This window comes from Pieris napi, chromosome 15 (genome assembly GCF_905475465.1).
Source record: "Pieris napi chromosome 15, ilPieNapi1.2, whole genome shotgun sequence".
Taxonomy (NCBI): Eukaryota; Metazoa; Arthropoda; class Insecta; order Lepidoptera; family Pieridae; genus Pieris; species Pieris napi.
In genome coordinates, this window is record NC_062248.1 from 4,255,702 (window position 1) to 4,281,617 (window position 25,916).

A 25,916-nucleotide genomic window follows, 5' to 3' on the forward strand; every position below is an offset into this window, starting at 1 on the left:
ATGTCAAATAGAATTTACACGTAAAATGTAAAAAGGCTTTCCTTCTTGAATTCAGGTACAGGAGGTATTCCAACCAGCTCAGCCAATTTTAGGACTAGAATACAATAGTTTTAAATTACATACAAGATTTAAATTTGCCGGAGAACTAGTGTCGGCTAATTTTTTGCGGGATGGGCAACGACAATTTTTATCATAGTTATATTAGGAACGTTCGTTGTTATATTACAGGTCATCTATTTTATATCAATCTTATACGTAATCATTTTCAATATATCCCGCGAGGGAAATAAATTAAAGCAAATTAATTTAAATATCCTTTATTTAGATTCTTATAAAGACACTAAAACATTAATATCTAACATTGTCAGAAATAAAAGTTAGTTTTTCTTTTACAAAAATAATTTCATATTTTGAACAGAGCGGTTATTCTTTTACATTAAAAACCATTTTATTTTAACGTCAGTTAATACTTAATTGACTCTATGGCTAAAAATTCATAGACAAGTTGAAGCACGCAACTGTCAAACCCGTTGGAACATTTGAAAGATGGGATGATCGCTCACGCTTAATTTATCTGTGAATCTTAGGCTAAATGTTAAAATGTGGTTAGAATAATTACAGAAAGCCTCTTCACTATCTAGGACCATTAAATAACAAATCTATTTGTATTTATTTACATTAAAATACATAAGGTACTATATCGACAAGATAATTACACACTTCAATCATCATAATTAGACATACAAAGCGGCAGAATGTTTTAGTTTTTTGTTACGAAAACAAAATTGTTGAATTTTATACTATAAATAGAAACAAAAAAGGTATTTTTTCTTCATTTTATACGTGTTTTCGACATGTTGTTTTAAACCTTAATTATTAAAAGATAAGATAATAAAATTGTAAAACTAAGTCTTTGGTAAGTATATTCATTCTATAATAGGATTAAAAATTCACCTTTTACTAAATTTAAGGTAGACCTAATATCATGGTCATTGACACATATTAGTCTTAATATTACATTTAAGTTGCATCTACGGATAACATACAACCCGCGCAATCCGAAAAATTATTGAAGATCATTTTGAAAAATGGATTCAGAAATGGAAAGTATTAAAATTGGACGGCGAAGCAATGCAGTGTTGTTTCAAAGCTATTACAAAATTTAACTATCTATAAGGGTGCAAGGTCTTTAAAGAAAAAAAACTGTACACGTAATATTTAAAATGGCATTGACCACTTTACTCTGTGCAATAACTGTTATCTCTGGTTTCATAATATTAATTTGATTGTTTTTTTTTTCATATTTTATGTACCTAGTTTTAAGGGAGAGCAAAACTAGTCTATAAATATTTTGTACAATCTTAATTAAAATATTAGTAAATATACTTATACGTAATATCAATAATTTCGCGCCAAAGTCGTGTTGTACCGATCCACCTTATATCATAATTATTTATTAAATTAAATTACGTACTACAATTTATAGGTGTCTTATCAAAAAAACAACATTAAATACAACTAACAACGATCGAGAAGAAATATTTCATTCATATCCTTTAGTGGAATAATAATTATTTAAAAATACTCCTAAACATAAAAACCTGATACAAAAGATTAACAGTAATTATAATTAACCGTTGCATTGGTCAAAAAGTCTAAACCCCTCAGTATAACGTTTCTTGTAAAATTCACGGAAAAAGGGCTAGTTTTTAGCGATTCGGGAATTCGATTTCACTGCATTGTCAAAGATCTATTAGTTTGCACACGGTACTGTCGCCAACACGAATTTTTAGTAAAGCTCATACAAACAGCATGATCTCTATCGACGAGTTGTTTTGTTACCTTTCTAAAATGTACCCTAGCTGTTGTTTAACTTTTAACAATTTATTTTTATACAGATCCTAATCAACGACAATTTAAAGAGGGGGAATTAAGTGTATGCTATAGACGTTGGTTCCGATTTTTACCACGTGCCGAAATCCATAGACAAAAAGCATTAACCACAGGCGTGGTCGGGAATTAAAGTTTTTTTTAAATAAATTTATTCAAATGGTTACTTGATAAAGCGCGAATACTATCTTGAACATTTAATACGCCACATGGGCACAGATAATTTGACGAGCAAATTACTTGGCGGCGACAGAAAAGCTATCAACTTTTGAAGACTTCATTGGAATTCATCATCAGAGCTGAGTAAGGTAGTTTTTTCGTGGTAATTAGTGGCTTGACTGATGGTGGCGACTCTCTGTGGCGGCGGACGAGGAGCTAATGCAGCGCCTTCTTCACTTCGTTTGCCCGTTCCTGTTCCACGCATCACTACAATATTACAACTAGTTAAATTGGTACGGATTATCCTATGTCTTCAATACCCAAAAGCAGTACTAATTCTTATGACTTTGACGTATTGACATTTTGACTTTTAAGAGTGATTTTTGACTATTTTCTATGAAGAGCTGATATAGGTGTGTTTATTGCGACAAATTTATTCGAAGCACTAATCCTTTGGTTATCGAAGCCGGTCGTCAATACTAAAGGACAAACTGCGCATATTATTTTATAACAAAAACTGTGTCAAAAGTTATTATGAAAATACTTTAAGAGTATATTACTTAAATCTTGAACATTCTTATTGTTACACAGTTAATATCAATAGAAATGTTAACCACAGATATTAATTATACTAGTTGTTTAATACAGAGACATAACAAGCAAAATTAATCAGACATAAGCATGCAGCAAACAATGAAAAAGCAAATAAAAATATTACTTACCGTGCAACGGCGAAAATTTAAATAAAATCATTTTACAGATAGAATCGTTTATTAGGAAATGTCAGAAACAAGTCATTACACTATTTGACAGACTTAACCTAACCTAAAATGTCAATTTCGTTACAAGCGTTTAGGTGAAAAAGCAGAATACAAAACTTAATATAATATTTATACAAGGCTAAATACAAAGCCAGAAAAAGCTGAATACAACACTTGACATGGGAAAGTCCACACGCAGGTCCTAAACTTGAATTTATAATTCACAAACGCACGTTGTCTATGACATATTTATGCAAAGATGTGTGTGAATCGAAAACAAACCCACGTATGTTTTTTTGTCTTTGGCAACATTCGCTTTTCGATAAATGCCCAAGAAATTTTAAAACCTGTAATTCGTCTTCGTCTAGCTTTAACTACGGGATTAAATCCTTTAACAAAAGATGAAACAATAATCACAGAAATAAAAAATATTACGCACTAACTATTATATGGGGTGGGTACCGAAGGAAGGCAAGACTTCATGCATGTACAATCAATGTTCTTTCTTAATCTGTGGTTTAATTGCACCAATGTTGCCATGCAAAATATTAAAAGGATGTTTTTTATTGCCCACCTACGGTCCTTAATCTAAGACAAGTACAAAAAAAAGGTACGAATTTTAATATGGAAATGATTAGTCCGAATCATTTATTATGAAAGCGTAATTTACATTAAATACATGCGGCCTTTATATATTCGGACTACTCGATACCATTTTAATTCTATAGCTAAATTAAATCTTATTTAAGTATCTTATGACCGAGCACCGAAAAATATAATTTTACAGAATTTTAAGGGTCTTTAATATTTATTCAGTTCACTTAATCTTTAATTGAGCAGTTAATTTGATGTCATTGCGATTAGTTTCCATGCTCGGCGGAAATTATGTTACTGGCAACACTGTTGCTGAAGCTAAAGATATTTTTTTTTGTTTTTTTTTTTATTTTTCATTCAGTCACAAGTAACATAACAGGGTTAACGTACAAACAATAACTGTGTCTTTGATAGAGGCTTCTATATCTTCTTCTTCTAATATCTTTAGCAGAGATAAAATAATTTTTATAATAATAAAAAAAAAAACAGTTTTTTTTATGAAAATATTTTCTATTTTGTATTGTTATTTAAATCAGTTTGAAGTCTGTATCAAAGGCACTTTACAACGAGCAATGCACTTCATGCAGAGCTATGGCAGAGCTTAAAGTTTCTCATAAGGCAGGTGGGAAGTAACATCTGAAAGGAAATAAACCAAAACAAATGAAGACATTCTATTTTTTTTACGGATAATTATGTTGCTTCGTGTTTATGACGTTATGCTTCACTGTGTGTATAACCAAAATTTTAAAATATATTTTTAACCTTCGAAGAGTAATTTAGTGACGGGATTGAACTTTTGAAGAATCAGCAGTTTTAGGCGAAGACCAAACTATAGTCGTATTTTTAATTAGACGAAGTCAACTGACGTTTACGGTGTTGTCAGTTTTTAATGAAATAAAAATAGTGTTGTGACAAAGTGAATTATGGTAAAAACCACTGAATTAATGATCGCTGATGGCACTAGTCGACGCGCCGTGCTTTGTAATAAGCCGTCAAAAAACTGATTGTAGTTACATAGTTCTAGTACCTAACTTATATCAGAGCACTTTTATACAATTGTGAAATAGAAATAATATTCTTTTATAGTATGAAATAATTAACTATTCACACTCATTGTTCATTCATCTGATTGAACAAGAACTGAACGTATCACTATTATTTTAAATATGGCAACATTATTTTACAAAGTGACATTAGCTACTGTCAGTTGGCTTCGTCTAATTAAAAATACGACTATAGTAGTTTTTTTGGATAAAAAGCTGTCTTAGCTTAGCTTTTCCTACAATTTTTTTTGTAGCAATTACGACTGGGATTAGTGATATTGAACCCGGGCAAACTTCGATTTAAGAATCCTTAAAATGTAACAATCTAGAATCTAGCTTTTCCACTAACTCGGTTTTAACTAAAGCAACAGAACAAGTACTTTTGTTAAAAAATTAAAAACTGATTTAGTTTTTATTTAATTTCAAGCTAATAACAACAAAGTTAACCAGTTCAAAAAAAATTTAAAAAAAATTCTAGCTTTAACTACCGCACTAAACGATTTACAGCTAGATTTTGATGTTGGTAATGATACTATTAAACAGTTTTCAAAGTCTACAAGAACTTAAATATTAACTATAGTAAATATAGCATTCAATATCGATCAACATTAAGACAAACTGGCAAATGAAAATAATAAGCGTACATAAAATAACTGTGTGAAAGAGACACATGTAGTTATGTAGTTTCAACTTAAAACTCTTGTCTCTTACAGGACTCCATATGATAGAAACCGGTATCGTTTTCTTAAGTTTCTTTGTCATAACGTTCGTGATGTATGACAGAGACAGGTATAGTTTCGTAAGTGCCTTTATCACAAAGTTGGTAATATGTGACAGAGACAGATATACATCAGTTGCGATTTGTATATTCGGTCTAAGTCGCATAAGGACATGCTATCTCACTCACCCGAGCTATATTGCGTGTACTGTTGATATTGAGGGTGGAAGTTGTGGAATGCGTCTGTCATTATGTCCTTTGGATTCATCGTCTCCTGAAAATTTAATTTCGATATTAATATTTTTAAACGCAGTTTGTTCCTTTCCTCAGAAAACCAATGATATCATAATTTGCAATTTTAAATTTAAAAAAATGTGTGCTTCTCGAGACGCCCGAAGTTGAACTATTTAATACTGATATTGATTAACCGGAGAAAAGCTTAGGTTATTATTTAAATTTGATGGATATTAATATGATTATGTAGGGGAAGGTTATTTATTAATAAAATATTTTATTAATTATAAAAATATTTTATACTAATCATTTTCAAAAAACGGTGATAGTTTGAGGTTATATGCTCACTAATGCAAACTAAACATTGAGTAGAGAGAGGGGAAAGCGTCTGTCCGAAATATGGCTTGCGCTGCGGGATAGAGAGGAGGAGCCTGCCTACCGTTGCCGTATGCGTGAGAGAAAGGGACGCTAGACAGACTAACACCATAACGCGTTACGTAACGAAGCGGTTACAACATAAGAAGTTATCACTTAAAGACTTTTGCAAATCTTGTTTATTTTAATGTCCTTTTGATAACATTTATATTTTGGCAGGAACTTGGACTTGTACCTCACCAAGGCGTTACAATAACTTATATCTTAACTTCCAATAGAAATTCTGACCTTACAGACTATGGGTTCTAATCTATACGTGTTTGATTTGAATGTTTCTTTTATAGCTGTAATTTTTGGTATTTATTCGGTATTTTTAGTAACACCATAGTTGTCCTACGCAATGTTTTTAGGTTTTTTAAATAGTTCGTTTTTTTCGTTTTGTTAAATAAATAAACTATATATAGACACTATTACAATTAGGGATGCATCCGATACCGATATATCGGCGATACTTTGGGTTTGCCGATATATCGGTATCGGCGATATTTTAATTGCCGATACAACGATACTTTTCAAATTTCGCGCTTTAAAAAAAGTAATGTAAACGCGCATCTTGTTTGATCTGGGGCGTGGGAAACGAGGCACGGACTATCTATGGCCCTCATATCCGCTTAGTCCCCGCGTATTCCATTTCGCTAGACACTTTAGTTGGTTTTTAACTGCTATCGCGCGTAGTATTTTTTCAATACCAAATTAAATAAAATACAGAATTACAAAAATCTTATCAATGTTAATTTTAACTATTAACAGTTATTTATTTTATTTTAATTTAACTATTACTCTTAATTCTTGATTTTATTTACTAAACCTTTAATCTTATTAAAAGTTTGTGACTGTTTATATTTTATAATAAAAATTAAAAACTTTAACCAAACTTGATATATTTTACTTTAATTTAATTTGAATTCAATAAGCATTAGTATCGGTATCGGTATCGGAATCGGCGATATTTCTATAAGAGTATCGGTATCGGTATCGTATCGGCAAATAGGCGTATCGATGCATCCCTAATTACAATGTACCAAATAAACAAATAATATTCAAAAAAAATGTACCTTAAGGCTGCTAGAGATGGACTGCATAGTGACAGATCTGTGTGGGTCGCGTCGTGCGTGCGCGTACACGCTCGCGGGGAACGCGTACCGCAATGCGATTCCGGCCGCCAACATCTCGATGCAAATGAGGAAGTTCTGGTATCCAGCAGATACCGTACCAGCTGTTGTGGGGATGCCATTTTCGTCTATTATCGGTGATATCACTTCCGCTTTTTCGAGAATAGCGAGGGCCACACCTGAAATAATTTGTAAAAAAAAATAGAGATTGTATTTGTCATTTTTATGCCGTAAATAAATAGATATTTTGTATAAAGTAATTTTGGAAGTAATTGTATTTGTTATTGTAAAATTAAATTATTAGCCCGACATCAAATGATACGACCGTGTTAATATTATTGCTTTTAAAATATTGCCAAGCACAATTACTTATAACAATAAAAATATACATATTAATAGCTTTAAGTATATCTTTAAAAATAAAACAATAATATTATTAATCAAAAAATTTAAAACTCACCTTGCCAGAAGGACAAGAAGATGACAGACTTAACCGTAAAGAACTTGAGCACTGGATCAAAAGGTTTCAGCATCTCTCGAGTGGCGCCGAGGAAGAGGAAAAGGCTGTACAGCGCCAGACTGACCGAGAAGTTGTAGATGATGGTGATGTAGATATAACCACCGCTTGGGGACCAATCACCATCGTGGTAGTGGCCAGCCGACTGAAATTATAATTCCAATGTAGATTTGACCAGATAAGTTGTCAACGTGTTTTTTATAGAACAGCGAGCAAACTGGCAGGAGGCTCACCTGATGTTAAATGATAAACCCATGGACTCTCACACTCGTTGGTGCTTTAACGAATTGGTACGCTCTTATCTTACTTACCAATACTACCGTATTGGTAGTCATTCGTTCGGATTTACTTGGACAGCTGGTTTCAAATAGTGGTGGTTCGCAACAAAATCAGCCAACTGTGCGACGTCGAGGTGATACGGGTGGAAATTCGTATTCTGCCTCGATGATGATGAAACTATACTTTTTGGTAAGTCACGACGCTCACGCATCTCTCCATAATAGGACAAGGATATTTCAAAGACACGACCTTTGGCAATGAAGAGTAGAATAACAGCAGGATGAATATATTTGACAGTTTATTAATTTTGTCTCTTTTTGTTCGCCGTGAAACGGAGCTATCCAATCACCAATGTCACTTTTGTTTTGATTAGGATTAAGGGATTCAAACACAATCACTAAAGTAACTGGTAATATTTTTTTGTGAATAATAAATATAGTTAGAATTATATTTAGGACATATAATATCATTGCATTGAAATATAAAGCTAGTAAAAGTAGGTCAGTCTTTTGTGCACCTTAAAACGCTTGTGAAAACATTTTGAAACTCGTTTGTAAATTTAAACTCGATTTAAAAATTTCTGTAATCTGTTAGAAAGTATTAATGATAATTTTTGTATTATTTGGTTATTTTAATTACAGTCAAAACCGTTTACGACGACATTTAGAACAACATACCGGTTATATTGACCAAAATCAAAGGTCCCGGCTGAATTCCTATGTATTAGGTACTTAATAACAACGTCATCGGCTGTTATGACCAATTTTTTTTTTTTTTTTAGACAATTCACACCAATTGACCTAGTCCCATGCTAAGCTGGTGAAGCTTGTGTTATGGGTACTAGGCAACGGATATACATACATATTATAGATAGATATACATATAAATACATATTTAAACACCCAAGACCTAAGAACAACACCAAATGCTCATCACATCGATGTTCGCCTCAGCCGGGGATCGAACCCGGGACCCATGGATTCGCAGTCAGGGGTACTAACCACTAGACCAATGAGTTTCGATGTCGTTTTATCAGAATTTGACTGTATTTATATTATCACGCCTTTTTCCGAAAAGGGTAGGCAGAGACCCCGGTTACACTTTCATGACATTCACCATGCATGCTCGTCGATCATGGGTACTTTTAACTTGTTCTTTCTCTAGTACCTCCCGGATTTGGTCCAGGTATATACAAGGCATTCCTAACCCGATTTCAACTTCCACGGTTGCCTTGTATATTCTACTATATATTAAAAAACTTTCATATAATCCAGTGATGATTCATTGTCTACTAGGGAATTAATAATAAATTATTTTTCATTTCGATTTCAATTTCCTATAATTTTTCTTTATTATTATTATTTATTTTCTTTGTCGTGTCAGGCACAGAATACATAATGCCTTGCTTATGTATTCTGTGCCTGACATGACAAGATGTCGCTTTATTAACGAATTATTGAATGCAAAACATAAATTGGTGAATCATTACCGCTATCTATTTTATTAACTGATAAGCATTATTGTTTTATCGTGTTTTCTAACAATAACACTGAATGTATGAAAAATATGTAGAATCCTTATTTGAAACTAGCCGTCTATCGTAGCTACCGGAAACATGCATTTCTTTAAATTTTTTGGAAATAAATGTATCCCTTATTAGTGAAGAGTAATGTCGACGAGCGGTCCAGTAGTTTTTGAGTTGAATCGTTAAAAGCATATAAGCTTTTATAATATTAGTATTGAAAAATCCTTTGACCAGCTGAAGGTTGTTGCCCGACCAGGCCAAGGCTGTAGCGCCTCTAACGATTATGAGAAAAATCATAAATAATCCCGTAATTTTGATAGTTAAATTCATTACCTAACTCGTGACAAGGACCCGGTATATACATAACATTTTTTAAATCGCAGTTTTTTACTAATATTATACCGAAATATAATAATAATATCAATAAAAGTATTTAATTTCGGACTACGTAATGGGCTAATCTTTTGAAATGAAATTAAAAATGTCGAGATAAAATCAAAATCATACATTTCATACTCAATATATTCTTTTATCGTGAAAGATGGCTACAATAAAGATAAGCTAATTACAATTTCCTATTACAGAACGCTGATCAAAGAATTCCTTTATATTAATATTCGATTTCGAAAATATTATTACATTATAGAGTTGATTTCAAAATCGAAAATATTCGACTGTTGGATGTCGAAACAGATATTGATTTTTCAACTAAGTACAAATTTGTTAATACATTGTTTGAAAGGACATTCACAATTGTATGTTTTATATCCTGTCTATTAGGAGTGAAGATGAACGAACGAAAGAACATATAACCAATACGTCATGTATAAGGCAAGGTAATTAACCTTAAATTCTTCCCAAAAATATTGGTTTTGGGCGGAAAACAAATCCTGGTTTATTACAACTAAGTCACGGTTTATCACCTCGACGTCCGTCATTCTACAACTGAGCGTCATTAAAGCAGGTTTTGCCGCGCACCACCACAATGTGGAATCGGCTTGCCCACTGAAGTATTTCCGAACCAATTCGACTTAAGGTAACAAGAAAAAGAGCGTACCAATTCTTGAAAGGCCGGCAACGCACTTGCGAGCCTTCTGGCAGTGTGAGTGTCCATGGGTGGTATCACTTAACATCAGGTGAGCCTCCTGCCCGTTTGCCTTTTATTACATAAAAAAAGCGGTTGATAAAAAGTTTAAATACCTGTAAGAATATAATAACGAAGGCGCAGACTGGCTTGATCAAACAGAACTGAAGTGTCGCCTGTTTGCAGAATCGCAGGAATCCGATGGTGTATGTCGCTCCGCTGAGGCAACAGGTACCGTTGACACATGACGCTCGTACGGGCCTCCCACGTAACTCGGACATAATGTTCCCCTCACCACCAAGGTACTCGTAGCATAGCGAGAGGAAGCTGTAGATCACGAACGCTGGAAAATTATTGTTTATTGATATACATAGCTAGTTAGGTGTATATAATAAGGCTTCGCGCGGGAAACCGTGATTCGTAAATCTAGAAAAATTTATACCTAAACCTTTGGAACATTTTTCTATGCTACCCCAGAGACTTCGCTTTTCCGGAATGAAAACTTGGTTTGGTTTCTGTGATTTGAAAATAGTAGATTCAGAGACTACCCCCTACAACCTCACAATCTTGACCTCTTTAGAGATTTTACAAGATTTGTATAACTTATGTTGTTAGATTAATTTGTATTACAAAAAAAAAATTCAGTAGTTTTGCAGACTGGATTACTAAAATAGAAATCTTTATGACGGTAGATAATCTATTATTGTTTGACGAATTTTATTATGTAATAGACGCCATATTATTATTGTACACATCACAATATTGCGGAGCTATAATGGAGTCATCTGAGTACGTCATAGTGTGGACCATGTGGGAGGCAGGAGACAGGCGATCTTAATTCTCCCCCTTCATTTATAATGTGTCTAAGAAATTGTATTGTTGGAGTACATTATTGGTAACCTAACACCTAACAAAGCCAAATGGGAAATAATGGTAATATAATCCTAACATCATCTAACCTATTATTTATATGGATAGGCGATTAATAAGAGTCTCAGAGAGTTCCTTGCCAGTACTTCTCTTCCGTTCTACGGACTTGATTTGAGGATCTATAGGACTAATATTATAGTAAATTATAATTAATTAAAATAATGACTTCTCTATAAATAATGAATTCTCGGCGGCGGCAAACGGCCTAAGGTCGGGCAAGAAGAACTGGCAAGAAACTCTCCGTCACTCTTTTTAATCGCTAAGTTTTGAGTCATAAAAATTGTTTCAATTGGAGAAAATCAATCCCAAGGATTAGGTTTATTTAAGTATTCGTCAAATTTATAAAAAGCTTTATTAATTTACGTTTAACGAGGGATTTGAATTTATTTAGTGATAATTCTCTAATTTCGCTTGGGAGTTTGTTGTAAAAAATACAATTTCCATATAAGGAGCGGTTTATCTTCTGGAGCCTGATTAATACGTCGGTCGTACTTAATTTGCAATGGTAGGTACAAAATTAAAAGGTATTTTTGGTCAACTGCTTGGCTCCATATCTTTAAGATAGTTATTAGTACATGGTATATTAACTTTTTTTTTTCTCTGTTTAATTCTTTCGTTTCATTTTTGTATTGATTGTATTTATTTGTTTTAACTCATTGATTTGTACCCTTCGGGGACCGAGGCCCATGACGACTCATTGGTCTAGTGGTTAGTACCCCTGACAGCGAATCCATGGGTCCCGGGTTCGATCCCCGGCTGAGACGAACATCGATGTGATGAGCATTTGGTGTTGGTCTTAGGTGTTTAGATATGTATTTATATGTCTATCTATCTATAATATGTAAGTATATCCGTTGCCTAGTACCCATAACACAAGCTTTACCAGCTTAGCATGGGACTCGGTCAATTGGTGTGAATTGTCTTTTAAAATAAAATAAAGGTTTTAAATGTTTTTATACTCTTAGATTATTTAAAATGTTTAAGCAATAATAAAAATTAAAAAAAAAAAAAACAACGTGCCGGTATTGAAAAATTCGTTCCATATTCCTCGGCCGTTTGTTATGCATTGAATTAACACATACCCATTAGTTGATTACAGTATACACGATATCGCCATTTTGACCCATATGTAAGCTATGTACCGTTTCAAGGCGTGCCAAGTAAACAGTACATGGAATTATCTTTAATATGTATCTATTTACTTAGAAAATGCATTACATAACCTATATGCAACGAAGTGAAATCTAATACGAGCGTCTTCTTTTCATAGATTTATGAATTTAAAATATAAATATTGACTTGCATTAGTTCAAACTATGATAAATATATTACGAGACTCGCATTTATTTTTTCAACTAAAACCGCGAGCTATACAAAAACTCAAAAGTACTTTTTTGTAATGAACTCTTTAAGTAATTAAATTAAATGTTGAATACCAAACACGACAAAATTATTAAAATTGTGGTAAAAAGTTTACTAAAATATAAGGTTTCCTTATTTTTATGTATTAATTACTTTGTATTTAATTACAATATTTGTCTGTCTTAACATGTGATGAGGAGCAAAATGATGAACAAATTTTGGCGATTTAAAAGTGTGAGAGAAAGAAAAGAGGGTTTCATACCATACCTTCTCGTCCGTTCTCGCTCTTTGAGAACTGGCATTTAATATAAATTAAAACCATTAATTTTTTATGACCTTCATAAAATTAAGTTATCTATAAGAATAAATGATATTTTGATTAGATTTAATGAGTCTATTCATAACTGGTTTACCTCAGAGCATCACAGTGATTCAATGATAAATATAAGGTCATTACTCGCTCGATACTCTAGTGAAAGTACGCGTACTGCGTAGTAAACTTGTTTCAATATGAAAATTGTTTTGCTGTTAAATAAAGTGGCACCTAAGGAAATTTTGGTTCTATGAATTAAATGAAATTTAATTGTATGTTATCTGTATACTTATAATCGTGTAAATTACCACGCATGAAGTGAAATTGTCTGTCAATTGTTTTTATACATTTTTGATGAATTCTTTAAAACCGATGTACTTTCTACTGTTTGCAAGTGGTCAAACAGCAGAAAGTACTCGGCAAATAAAAAAATAATATTTTCTCCTTTTTCCAATTAAATAAACGTACAAATGTAAAAAAAATACGAGTGACCTCCTCTTGCCAAAGTTTAAATTATATAGGTAGTTTTGAGCAGTGTTCGCATATTGGACACGCAAGGTCGAACCTTCAAACCCTGACGGAGCACGATTAGATTCTTTAATATGCTAAACTAAATAACTAAAACATGAGCAAACAGGCATATAGACAAATAATAAACTCAAACTCAAAACTCAAACTCAAAATATCTTTATTCAAGTAGGTAACCAAGTACACTTTTGAATAGTCAAGTTAAATTAATCGTAAATTTACATTTACTACCAGTTCGCAAGTCAAGGGCGTAGAGCGGGTAAGCGGGTAAAAACGTGTGTGTATTTATGTACACGCGTTAGAAGGAAAATCCTTTCAAAAATTGTATCTTTCGCTTTATTCTACATTTGTAGAAAAAACGACACTAACAACAGAAAAAAATTTGACTATAGCTAACTTCAGGGTGTCGGTTTTTTGTGACGTTGTACGCACGCATAACTATAACGTAACGTATAACTTCAAAAAAAAAAACAGAAATAAGACAAATCTAATTCGCTGTTAGGTTAAAGTAACTTTAGCTACATTTAATCAAAATCGTTTGTTATTTTTAATTTTTATTGATAAGATTTACGTTCTTATCTTTATTCGTTCCTATTACGTGACGTTTAAACAACCAGTGTCTTGCTTGGGCGAATTAATTAATACAGAAATTATCGAACAAAGCATTACATAATTTCGTAATTACAGTGAAGTATTACCGTGATTATAAAGCACAAAAAATATTACATTCATCATAAATTGAGGAACACCTTTTCAAGCGAAACAGCTTCCGTTAGAAATGTATACCTACAATCTTTCTTTTTACTCCTTTGTACATCGTACAGCCCGTGATCGTCATTAATCCTGCATTAACGCAGTGATGCCAACTTGGGGGTATTCCCCCTTAATTTTGGGGGAGTCCAGATGTCTTGCGGGGATTTTAGGAGGTACATTTATTTAGGGGGATTTTTAGCTTTATAATTACTCATTTTGTTACGCACGATTCTATACTTATTACGATTTTTTTCGAACCCTAAAACCTTAATCAAATATAAATTTCAAGCGTGGCTATAACTGAAATATTATACTCCAAGATCAAAATTTTACACTACTTGCATATATTTTTGATACATAATTAAAATTACAACAAAACCTTTAGGAGTGTTACATTTAGTAAGAATTGGCGTCACTGCATTAAAGTTAAATTGTATTCAATTAACTAGTTAGTTGTCATAAGGATATGTCAAATAGCACAATATAAATTAACCACTGAAACAAACCTTTTAAACAAAACGAGTTCAAGATCCAACTTGCTATTTGTAAATGTATATTAACGCGTATCAGAGTAGAATAAAAACAGTATTTTTTTCTTTTGTTAAGGATATTTCAATATAGGTAATGTTTCATTTCTATGTTATGTTATGTTGCGTAACTCTCATTCTAACGTTGATTTTTAAATTAGGCAATATATCACTTATATGACTTGCCGAGTAGGACAATACAGGCACGGAATTACCTTTGAACTATGAATTAATCTATGTATAGGGGAAGCATCACGATTTATATTTCACCGAGGAGAATAACCACTAGACCGTGGTATAACTTTCTTTGACAGCTTACACGATGGAATTTCCCAACGGGAATTACATATAAATTCTATAAATAAGAGTGCCTTTCTTTCTAATATATGATTTCATTATTAATTCTGGAACTGATACCACCACATAGAAATGTCAACTCCAGTGTCATAAACGACAGAGTTTAAATCATGCCAACCCAAATGAAAATCTATTTTTTACACTACATAATACATTACTTTTAAATGAACTCTATGTGCACTTTCTATGTACGCATTTAACACTCGCTCGTACGGCGAAGGAAAATCATCGTGAGAAAACCGGCATGCCAAAAAGTCGACGGTGTGTCAGACACTGAAAGCTAACCACCTACTTGTCTATAGGTTGTAGCGCCAGACCTATGGGTTGTAGCGCCATTGGTATAAAAAGAACTTAGAATTAAGGAGTATCCGTTTTCCGTGAAAGGAGATCAGAAACACTCGATATATACTATAAAATGGTTTTAAACCGCTAGCTATATGCAATATTGCCGTACCTGCCCATTAATATCCGCGGTTGCGTAAAATGAGGTTATGTACATAGTATAAATTCAGCAAAAAGCACGTAGCCAATACGTATATTGAAGGATAGTCGTATTTTTATTAAAAAGCAAATAGATTTTTATAGATAACGAAAATTCAGATAAGATTTCGTTTAGCTATTTTTCACATGAATTAAAGTGTAAATATTGTCTTATCTTAGCGTTCTGCTTTCATGTTTTTACATAATTTCTTTTTGTTTCTGTAAAACTGTTTTGACGTACATATAACTATATATTTATTATTTTCTGTTTTTATTTTAATGATGTTTGTTAATAAATACATACAAAAATCGCTACACATCAGTACCTAAAGGATACGCCAACAATCTCAACAATCAAAGGATAGGCTCTCAGTGTTACGAAAAGCAATGAGCCGCTGTCTCGGCTATAGATTAAAAAAACCATGAACTATACTTGAAAAACAGCATTTCATAATCATACAATTGAATTTCAATTTCTATCACTTTCTATATATGATATATTGTTGGAATCGGATAATAAGATAATAATTTATTTTCAAACACGTGTGCTCAATTTCATAATATTTCTTAATACAAACTTAGTCATATCGACGCGAACCTTCTGTATTTCTTAGGGGTATGAATAATATTTGAAGGACAGAGAAAAGGTATTTGAAGTCGGTTTAATTTATGTAATTGCTTTTATCTATAATGCCTGACAATTAAAATTATATTTTATGTTGTGTGCATATTTTTATGTTACATTATAGTCATCAATAGGCTAAGGAAAGTTAGTAATTAATTGAATCATATAAATCCTAACCCACATTGTTATTCAAATAAATATTATTTACAATTTTACAACCGCCTTAGATATATTTTTGTTTCTACATATTTTTATTTATTATTATTATTTTATCTTTAGATTTACTTTTATTTTAGTTATAGTAACGAGTTACTTTGAGTTTTTTTTTTGTTAATAATTTTTGCATTACTTGTACTCTACCCTCTGTAGGTGTTTCTTTTTCATGTTCCACTTTAGGGCTGCCTGGAAGAAATCGCTTGTTTGCGATAAGGCCTCCCGTTGCCTTATAACTTTTGTAACCTGTTTTTTTTTTATTTTTGTTATGTGTATGTTTTTGATTAAGGTAATAAAGTATAAATAAATAAATAAATCATAAATATATGAAGTCTACATTTACTAGATTATATTAATATTGTTTTAGTTTAAAGGCTGTTTAATATAGAAAATTTCTTCATATATAATTTATATTGGAAAATATTATTACGACAAGTTTTTTTTTTAAATATAGAATAGTAATTGAATGTAAAACTATATATTGATAGTACATCAAATTTTTAAATGTAAAAGTGTTTCCTTGTTGTATCATATACATACAAGAGATCAAAAAAAAATACCTTTCCTTACCGGACAATAAATATAATTAATATAGGCATAGAATTTTTATCATTCTATACAATTCATAATAACGAGGCTTATGAGCACACTCTCTTGACATAGTAATGATATATTTAAAAATTAAATGTTTCTTAGATTATTCTATAAAAGATCGAATGTCTCGTCATCGAATGAAATACCTTTTTATTAAATTAGAACAAGAGATTAGTGTGCATGTTTAACCAACACGATTGATTAAAATAACTCCATATAAATAGCGCCCCAGTTCACAAATTTTATTGCACATATTTCACTACGCTGCATTTACGTTTCTCGATATTCATTGAGATTTCAATAGAGTAGGAACTCTTAACAAAAATAGTAGGGAGTACAGTCATCAAATGACATGGTCGGCTCGCATTCAAATTAATTATTTGTTTTGGTCTTTTAAAAAGGATGTAGTGAGTGAAGTGTGTTTTGTTTGGGTTCGATCCCAGCTGTGCAATACTAATGTACTTTATGTCTATGTGCGCTAACTCTCGCTTATACGGCGAAGGAAATCATCGTGAGGAAACCCGCATACCTAAGACCTAAAAAGTCTACTACCTACTATCCTATTAGAAAAATAAAATAATCACGAAACAGATACAGAAGTCTGAGGCCTAGACCTAAAAGGTTGTAGTGTTCATTATTTATGTGATCAATTTGGCTTATTTGGAAATCATCGTGAGGAAACCCTGCCTAAGACCCAAAATGTCGACAGCGTAACACAATAGGCTGAAACCCACTTGCCTATTACAAAAACAAAATGATCACGAAACAGATTCAGAAGCCTGAGGCCCAGACCTAAAACGTTTGCAGCGCCACTGATGTCGCCGAGATTCGACCCCGCGTACACGACTAAAGCGACACACAAGGTAGTTGATACGATGATCTATTGGCCTTTATAGTAATAGTAGAAAATAAATTACCTTCATAACAATCCCTGACCGTGAAGAAGTAGACATAATACGAGTCGCCCATAAAGAATAGCAAGGAGATCCAGCTGTAGATGCCGTATATTGGTACAATGAACAGAATCCTCACAATCCATCGCTGCTCCGATGGGTTAGTGTACCAGCGCAGGTGTTGGTAAATCTGCAATGGAATTAAAATCATTAATAACGTAGTATTTTGTTCTCATGTCATAACAACGCCGTTATCTTGTCTCTTATAACGTAAATTACGTTTATATTGAATACTTAAAGCTTTGTGTAATAAAAAAAAACCGTTTTTAATTATAACATATAACGCTTCGCTGTCATCATAGGCATCACAAATCGCGCGCTGCAAATGTTATTAATACATAAATTGCATTCCTAGAATTCCATTTCTTAGTAGGTACTAACGATTATTCACATAAGAAAAGTTAGTCGTAGGGAAATTTTTAGTTGGTACATTAACCAATAAAATTCAGATGGTTAATACATATTACATATACTAAGAATTTCAAGTACTAATCCATCTTTTTTTTTAAATACTAGCCTTTCCCGGAAGGAGAATTATTTATTAAAATAATTCGCATTTAAAGAAGGCCTTTGTTGATAATGATGCATGGTGAAAGAATTTTTTGAAATCGGTCCAGTAGTCTTTGCGTATATTCTTTTTAAGACGTATTTCCTCTTTATAATTCTAGTATAGATAAGGAGAACACAGAATAATTTATTCCCGCCTCCATCAAGGAATACAGCCAAAAAACTTGCATGTCCTAATAAAACACGAAGAAGGCAGAATATGTATGTTCCATGCCGCACTACTTCGAATTCCGCATTATTTGTATGATTTAGTAGAGCGCGGTAATAAAGAAGACTGGTGTATAACAAAGGTATATGGAGCGTTCTATTCTTCGGTTGAATTAAATACAAAGTAAAAAACAATGTAATCCGAAGCCATACTTAAGATTAACAGACGTGGTAACATACTCAAAAAAATTAAAGTGGAAATAGGCCGGTCCCACTGCGCGCGTTTATGATGGCAGATGGGCCAAAAAGGTCCTTACTTGTAATGGTCTGGTGGGCAGAAATAAGAGAATAGGACGCCCAGCAGAGACCACGGAAGATAAAATAAAAGAGAAGGAGACACATGGAAGAATTTTGAGGAGACATTCTGTTTCGGAGGCCGTGTACTAGTATTTTATATATAGCATGCATATAATCTAATTTACATTATAGTACTCATCTAGATGATGATCGTGTCTTAAATGGCAGCCAAGATATATAAATGTGTGAGAATATTAGATTCCGATTAAAGAACAATGTAAGCAAAACAATGAAGGAAACAAGGTAGACTATAGAATAACGGTTACATAATTATCCCGTAAGGTCCAAGAAAAAACCTATTCCGCAGGTGTTAGTATCGCAGTATATAGATACACTTACGCTTGGGACAAGATTTAAAGTTTCCCTATACCGTTAACGCTTCGATAGTATTGTCTTGCATCAGCAACAATCAAATGAAATATTTATATTTTTGAGTTCCAAAACACGCCCACTGATGTCTAGTTTAGTTTAGTCTATTATTTTAAGTATGTTATCATGCTAAGGGCCTCGCAGGGAGCGCTGTAGTATTACGTCACGCAATTTTTGAAAATTTTTGACACCCCCCCCAAAATAATGTTTTTCTGTACCAAATAGTAAAACGTTTCGTGACCACCCAGTGATTCTTTTTACCGTAATTATATTGACGCGTAATTCAATCCCCGCCCCGAATCGTAACGTTTTTCAAGTAGAACCCCCTCCCCCAAATTCGTAACATAATCCTTGAACGCTCCCTGTTCCCTGGGCTGTTTTTAGTCAAAATTCTGGTTTGCCTGCCCTTAAGACATCTATAACGTATTAGACAATAGTTAAAACAGAACTGAGTCTGTAATAAGGTCCAAGGATTCTCTCTTATAGCCTGATGCAAAGAGAATTCCCCATATTAAATGATCAACTTAATTGGATTAGTCAAGTACGGAAAAGGTCTGGAAAATATCAGGTTATTAGCTACGGTTCAGTGAACTAAGACACCCCTTACGCGTCCACTCAATTAGATGAACTCATACTATATACGTTTTAACATTGATATATTTTTATTAAGAACCATCGAAGATCAACCCATTCCTCATAAATCACTACAGATATTGGTTATAACCGCAAATGATTTCATATCAAGCTCTAATGAAGGCAGCGTTTGTAAGAAACGTTATCGTTCGACCGTTCTTTCTCCGAGTTACTTTGCAAATCCGACTACCAGTCTTTTAATTTTTCGGTTTAATATACTGACACTCACAAATAACGTGGCTTTCTATTGGTAATAAAGTCAGAATGTCCTGTGAAAATGTGAAACCCCCCTAAAACCTTACAAACTTTACTTCTTAGTATAGATTCACTTTCACAACAATATTATATAGAGCAGTGTTGGCCTAGTGACTTCTGCGTGTGACTCCCATCCCTAAGGTCGTAGGTTCGATCCGTGGCTGTGCACCAATGGACTTTCTAAATGTGCGCATTTAACATTCGCTCGAACGATGAAGAAAACATCGTGAGGAAACCGACAGTCTTAGACCCAAAAATTCGATGATCACATACTTGCCTATTTGATTGAAAAAGGCCCAGATCTAAAAGAGGTTGTAGCGCCACTGATTTATTTTATTATTTTCCATATTATATATTATTTTTTTATTTTACAGGAGGCAGACGGGCAGGAGGCTCACCTGATGTTAAGTGATACCGCCGCCTATGGACACTCGCACTGCCAGTAGGCTCGCAAGCCTTTAAGATATGGCACGCTCTTTTCTTGAAGGACCCTAAGTCGAATTGGTTCAGAAATACTTCAGTGGGCAGCTGGCTCCACATAGTGATAGTGCGCGGCAGAGATTGCCTTAAGAAACGCTCAGTTGTGGAACGACGGACGTTAAGGTGATACGGATGGTATTTAAACTTACGAACAGTTAGCATTCTTACATTGTTTTAACAAATGACAACACAGAGACAGCTAAATTAGTAAAGCATGTGGGTTAGACCTAAACAGACCCGGTATTTCAAGACGATATATTATTTTTAAAAAACCAAACCATCGCATTCATAATATTTAGTACGGATTAAATACACCGGAGTATTCACCATAGTACTTATTTATACAGTTGTTGACACTGTATAAATCGATAAATACTATGACATCACGCCATTAAACGCGAATATTTGCATAGAAATATAATAAAATTTAAATTCGAATAAACATAACGACAATAGTATTCATTAAAAGATTTTGTGATACAATCACAGCCGTAGACATCCAAAATCTATTTACGCAACATCGATAAAGACATGATTCTAAATAACAATTTCATATTAACTTAACATAAAATATTATACTCGGTCTGTGACAGGAATACAATTTAAGAACGACTTCAGCGCATCTATTTTTAGAAAATTTATTTTTAGAAAATCATTGCATGCAGTAAGTAATACTAATTTTTCAAAATAAAATAAAGTCTTCTTTCAGCAAAATATACTACAAAGGTACTTTCCCTTGATGTCCCATAGTCTTAGGACGCTGAAATGGAAATGGGCAGGCCATATTGCAAGGTGTATAGACAAAACATGGACCTACGAAGCCACCCACTGGAGAAAACATCCAGAAAAGAGAAACGGGGGAAGACCACAAATGCTATGGGATGACGTCATTATTACCGTTTCTGGGGAGAAATACTTGGAAGAAGAACGGAACCAAATGAAAGTTCAGTAGGAGGCTTTTACCCAAAAGGAGTCTATACTGCTAATACACGAAGTAATACAAATAACAATAACTAACGTGGACTAAGTTTATAATAACAAAACTAACACCCATCTGATTTGTAATTTATACAGTATGGAATTAAAGTAGCTTTATTATTATTAATATAACACAACAATTATCATAATTACATAAGTATAAAAACCGGACCGCTTTTAGTGAGTTATGTCATTACTTTTTATTCGTAATTTTATTCATCGCCTGACGTATAGGTAACTTTCCATACTTGATTTTCTTTAATAGCAAATATGTAAGCCACTTTGCAACACTTCCCATGATTGCAAATTATAATTTTACGAGGCTGTAATCTATAGCCTTATCGATATAGCACTTGAAGTTAAATAATAACGACATTACCTAGTTTTAACATTGCTTTTAAACTCTTAGTACTTATATTTTTAAGATTAATCATTGCATTGTTTCAGCAAAAGCACTGTCCCTTTTCATCACAGCATAAACACAATTTGTCAGAAAGAGAGGAAAGAGTAATTTAGTAGGAGTACAATTAGACTGATGAATATTCTAAATATTTTTATATAATCTCATTAGGTAATATTCTAATTATGAAATGAAATACAGACTTTTATTGGCATATTTTATTTACATACTTCTTTAAGAAAATTAAAAAATTAAATTAAAGCATTATTCTCCTAACAAAACAATGCTTTAAAAATTTTTTTAAATTATTAAAGTACAATGTGTCCCGACCAAGTAGGTTTCAATTCAATTTAAGTACATAATATTATAATCTGTGGAGATCGCAACGCGCTGGTTCCGGCCCAATAAACCAATAAAAGACTTTTTCCATTTTGGCGCTATTTCGTCCATACGAATTTGAGTAATATTTTGTTGGATAAAACTTTAGTAGCAAAAATGTTAAGCAACACCAACAATACCGATGAAAATTTAATTCCACCTGACATTAGAAACAGCTACGAAACTGACGAATAGTCTTTTGCCAGAAAAATCAAGAAAAGCGTTAGCCATGAGATTAAATAAAGTAGTGTATGCAACTGCATATAATTAGACATATAATTCTGCATAGACTGCATATAGTTTTTGAAACTACACTCATGTTTTAATACCCTCTATTATATGACAGTTGCATAAACTACTATTAAATTATATTTTAAGTACAACCATAGTATTGACCAGTTAGTTAAAACAGAATTCTCAGGACACTTAAAGGTGATTGTTACATAGGATAATCGATTAATTCAGGTTTTATATTGTTACTATACTCTATACTATAGGTATATTTAAGGTTCATAGACAAGAACCAGTCTAGACTCTAGATTATCGCCCCTTTGAAGCGCTGTCTAGACCATTGACATATATATTCTAATATTGAAAGCAACAGGTAGTCTAGCAAATTATACACAATATGCTACTGTTATTGTTGTCGTGTTGGTTTGCATTGTTGTTATAATTTTAAAGCTTTGTATGAAATAAATTATTAGCGAAACCATGTAATAATACTACATTTTATACGCCATTTTTGCAGTATCTTTTTAAACTTTTGCTTCGACTGTGTGTTATGAAATGAAAATACTCAAATTTCTGTAAAAGTTTCCGATTTTGTGGTCCATATTCTAATTTGTTCCATGTCATTATCTCTCCTAGAGAGCTGTCAGATATGTCAAATTACATACAGACGTTTAGAACCATGTTACTTAGTAATACTATCGATTTGTAAATCTTATTAGTAATTAGGCGTAACGAATTACAAAAAAATAACTTATTCTATCATATTACGTTCTAACATTTTATGTTTTTTTTTAATTTACTCAAACTAGGTATTTCATTCAACATTTTAATATATCAAATTTGGTTTAATATATTCCATTTTCAAGAGACGACCTTCATAATTAAGTTCCAGTTTTAAAGTTGCTCTGAACTTATGTGAGAACTTTTGAGTCCTTCGTTTTTAATTTATACTAATTCCGTGTCACATTATTCTGAAGATAATTTTATGAGAACATTTTTGAGGATATCCTTATTTTCGTATTTGCTTGACTTTACGTTTTAAAGTGGATAACAATGAATGTTCAGAGGAATTGTTCGGATTAATACTTTCAGCTGAGTTTCATCATCGGACGTCGAGGCAGAATACGAAATTCCACCCGTACCTATCACCGCGAAGTCTACTACTAAGCTTTTTAATGCAGTTTTTCCCGCACACCGCCACTTTTTGGAACCAGCTACCTACTGAAGTATTTCCAAACCAATTCGAGTTAGGGTCCTTCAAGATAAGAGCGAACCAATCTTAAAAGGTCGTCAACGCACTCGTGAACCCTCTGGCATTGAGTGTCCATAGGCGTTTGCCCCCTACTCTATAAAATAAAATACAAGTAAATTTGTCTCAAGATCTGTACTTTGTTGTTTGACATTTATGAAGGGGTTCAATACTTAAGGCCCTAACCCAGCACGAATTGCTGTGTCAGTGTCTCGGGGTGGACTGCGGTGCGCAGAGGAGAGGCGGGTCGCGTCGGCCCGTAATAACAATTAGTTATGTAAAACATTAAATTAATGTAATTTTATCTTTTTTTTTCTGAAATGGATTACTTGGCTTGCGATTAAATATATCGTGTAAATTTCAAAATTATGTTCTATATACATTTTCGTCATAAAATGAATTCAAAGTGTTAAAAATTGGCTATGTTTGGATTTTTTTTCTATCGAGCGAAGTTATTTAAATCGTGTATCGATCTTTTAAAATGGATACATAAACTACTCAACTCCACCATATATTTTTTCCATTCGCCCTACTTCAAGAAACGATGACGAAAAATGGAAAGAAACAATGTACTTTTTTGGAGTTTGGCGATAGGATAGGTCCTTAATTGCGACTTGTAACGTATCAGACATATGTATATAGGTACTCTGTAACTCCCAATAGCGATTCAATGTTGAGATTTACACCGTGAAAAATTAGATAAATGAAACAATTGCTTTGTTGAAAATTTACATAGATAATCTCTATATACAGTAGAACCTCGTTAAGTCGAACCTCGATAAGTCAAAAACCTCCAAATCTCGAAAAAATGTTTTGTTCCCTTCCCTTAAAACACCAAAACCTCCATTACTTGAAATCTTGACCCTCTGTTAATCGAAATAATCACCGAGTCCCTCCAAGCCATTTTGGTACATATTTTCACTCTATAACTCGAAAAATTAAATTTGACCTCTGTATCTCGAACATAGGAACGTTTTATTTTACAACCTTTACAACTTGATCATTTGGAATTTATTATCTCTATTGTTCGAACAAAAATAAGTTACCGACTTTAAGAACTTGCCGACAATGTGAGTACACTATTGTTTCTTAGAAAACATTTTAGGAGTATACAATAATAAATTTATGACTCATGGAAACACGTGTTTAAATTTAAATTTATAAGAATGAACCTCAAACTCTTTATGTCGAATCAAAATCCGCCTAAGTCGAAATCCTCCATAAGTTGAAAACTCTATAACTCGAATTTTTTGGCGTCTCCCTTGATGTTCGACTTATAGAGGTTCTACTGTATAACGTAATTATTAACTTGCGTAAGGTCTTAACATTTTTACTTTTGTAACGCCAAAGATTTCTACGAACGCATGGGTTTCACCATACGCCATTAATTTAGATGATGTCATTTACTTTTGAAATGATGATTCATATCGATAACCTAAATAAATCGTTAAAGTTAATAGACTTTTACAATTTCTTTATCTACATTGATGATAATATATATAATAATTATTATAACGGCTCTCAATATTTAGTAGTTTACGAAACAAACATAGTAAGTAGTATAAATATGACGTGGTGAGAAGAATACGAAAGGGAATGCTTAGGTGGATTGTCCATGTAAAGATCCTGACGAGTACGACTTACAAGGCAACCGTGGATGGTGAGTTCGGGTCGGGTTTGCCTTGTCGTAGAAATCCAGGAGGTACTTAATAAGGGACATGTTAAAGGAACCCATAACCGACAAGCATGAATGAAGAATGTCATGAAAAGTGGATGAAACGAAAGAGGTACGTCAGGACCGTAGCAAGTGGAGATACGTGTTTGCCTTCCCCTTTTGGGGAAAAGGCGTGAATATTATATACTAGCAGACCGGCCAAGCGTTGATG

At 33.0% G+C, this 25,916-nt stretch overlaps 1 protein-coding gene across 2 annotated transcripts in view; it reads right to left on the reverse strand.

The window, feature by feature from the left end:
- Positions 1 to 303: 303 nt before the first annotated feature.
- Positions 304 to 25,916, reverse strand: part of LOC125056836 (transmembrane protein 184B) — a 29,253-nt gene continuing 3,640 nt past the window's right edge. The window contains exons 3-8 of one of the 2 annotated variants that reach the window (XM_047660142.1): positions 17,951 to 18,116; positions 10,468 to 10,694; positions 7,407 to 7,608; positions 6,890 to 7,125; positions 5,355 to 5,439; positions 304 to 2,316 (exon numbers count right to left, since the gene is read on the reverse strand). In XM_047660142.1, coding sequence (XP_047516098.1) covers positions 2,168 to 2,316; positions 5,355 to 5,439; positions 6,890 to 7,125; positions 7,407 to 7,608; positions 10,468 to 10,694; positions 17,951 to 18,116 — 1,065 coding nt within the window. In that variant the 3' untranslated portion in view covers positions 304 to 2,167. Of the gene's footprint in view, positions 2,317 to 2,801; positions 4,041 to 5,354; positions 5,440 to 6,889; positions 7,126 to 7,406; positions 7,609 to 10,467; positions 10,695 to 17,950; positions 18,117 to 25,916 lie in introns of those variants that run through there. The other variant, XM_047660143.1, reaches the window with a different exon arrangement.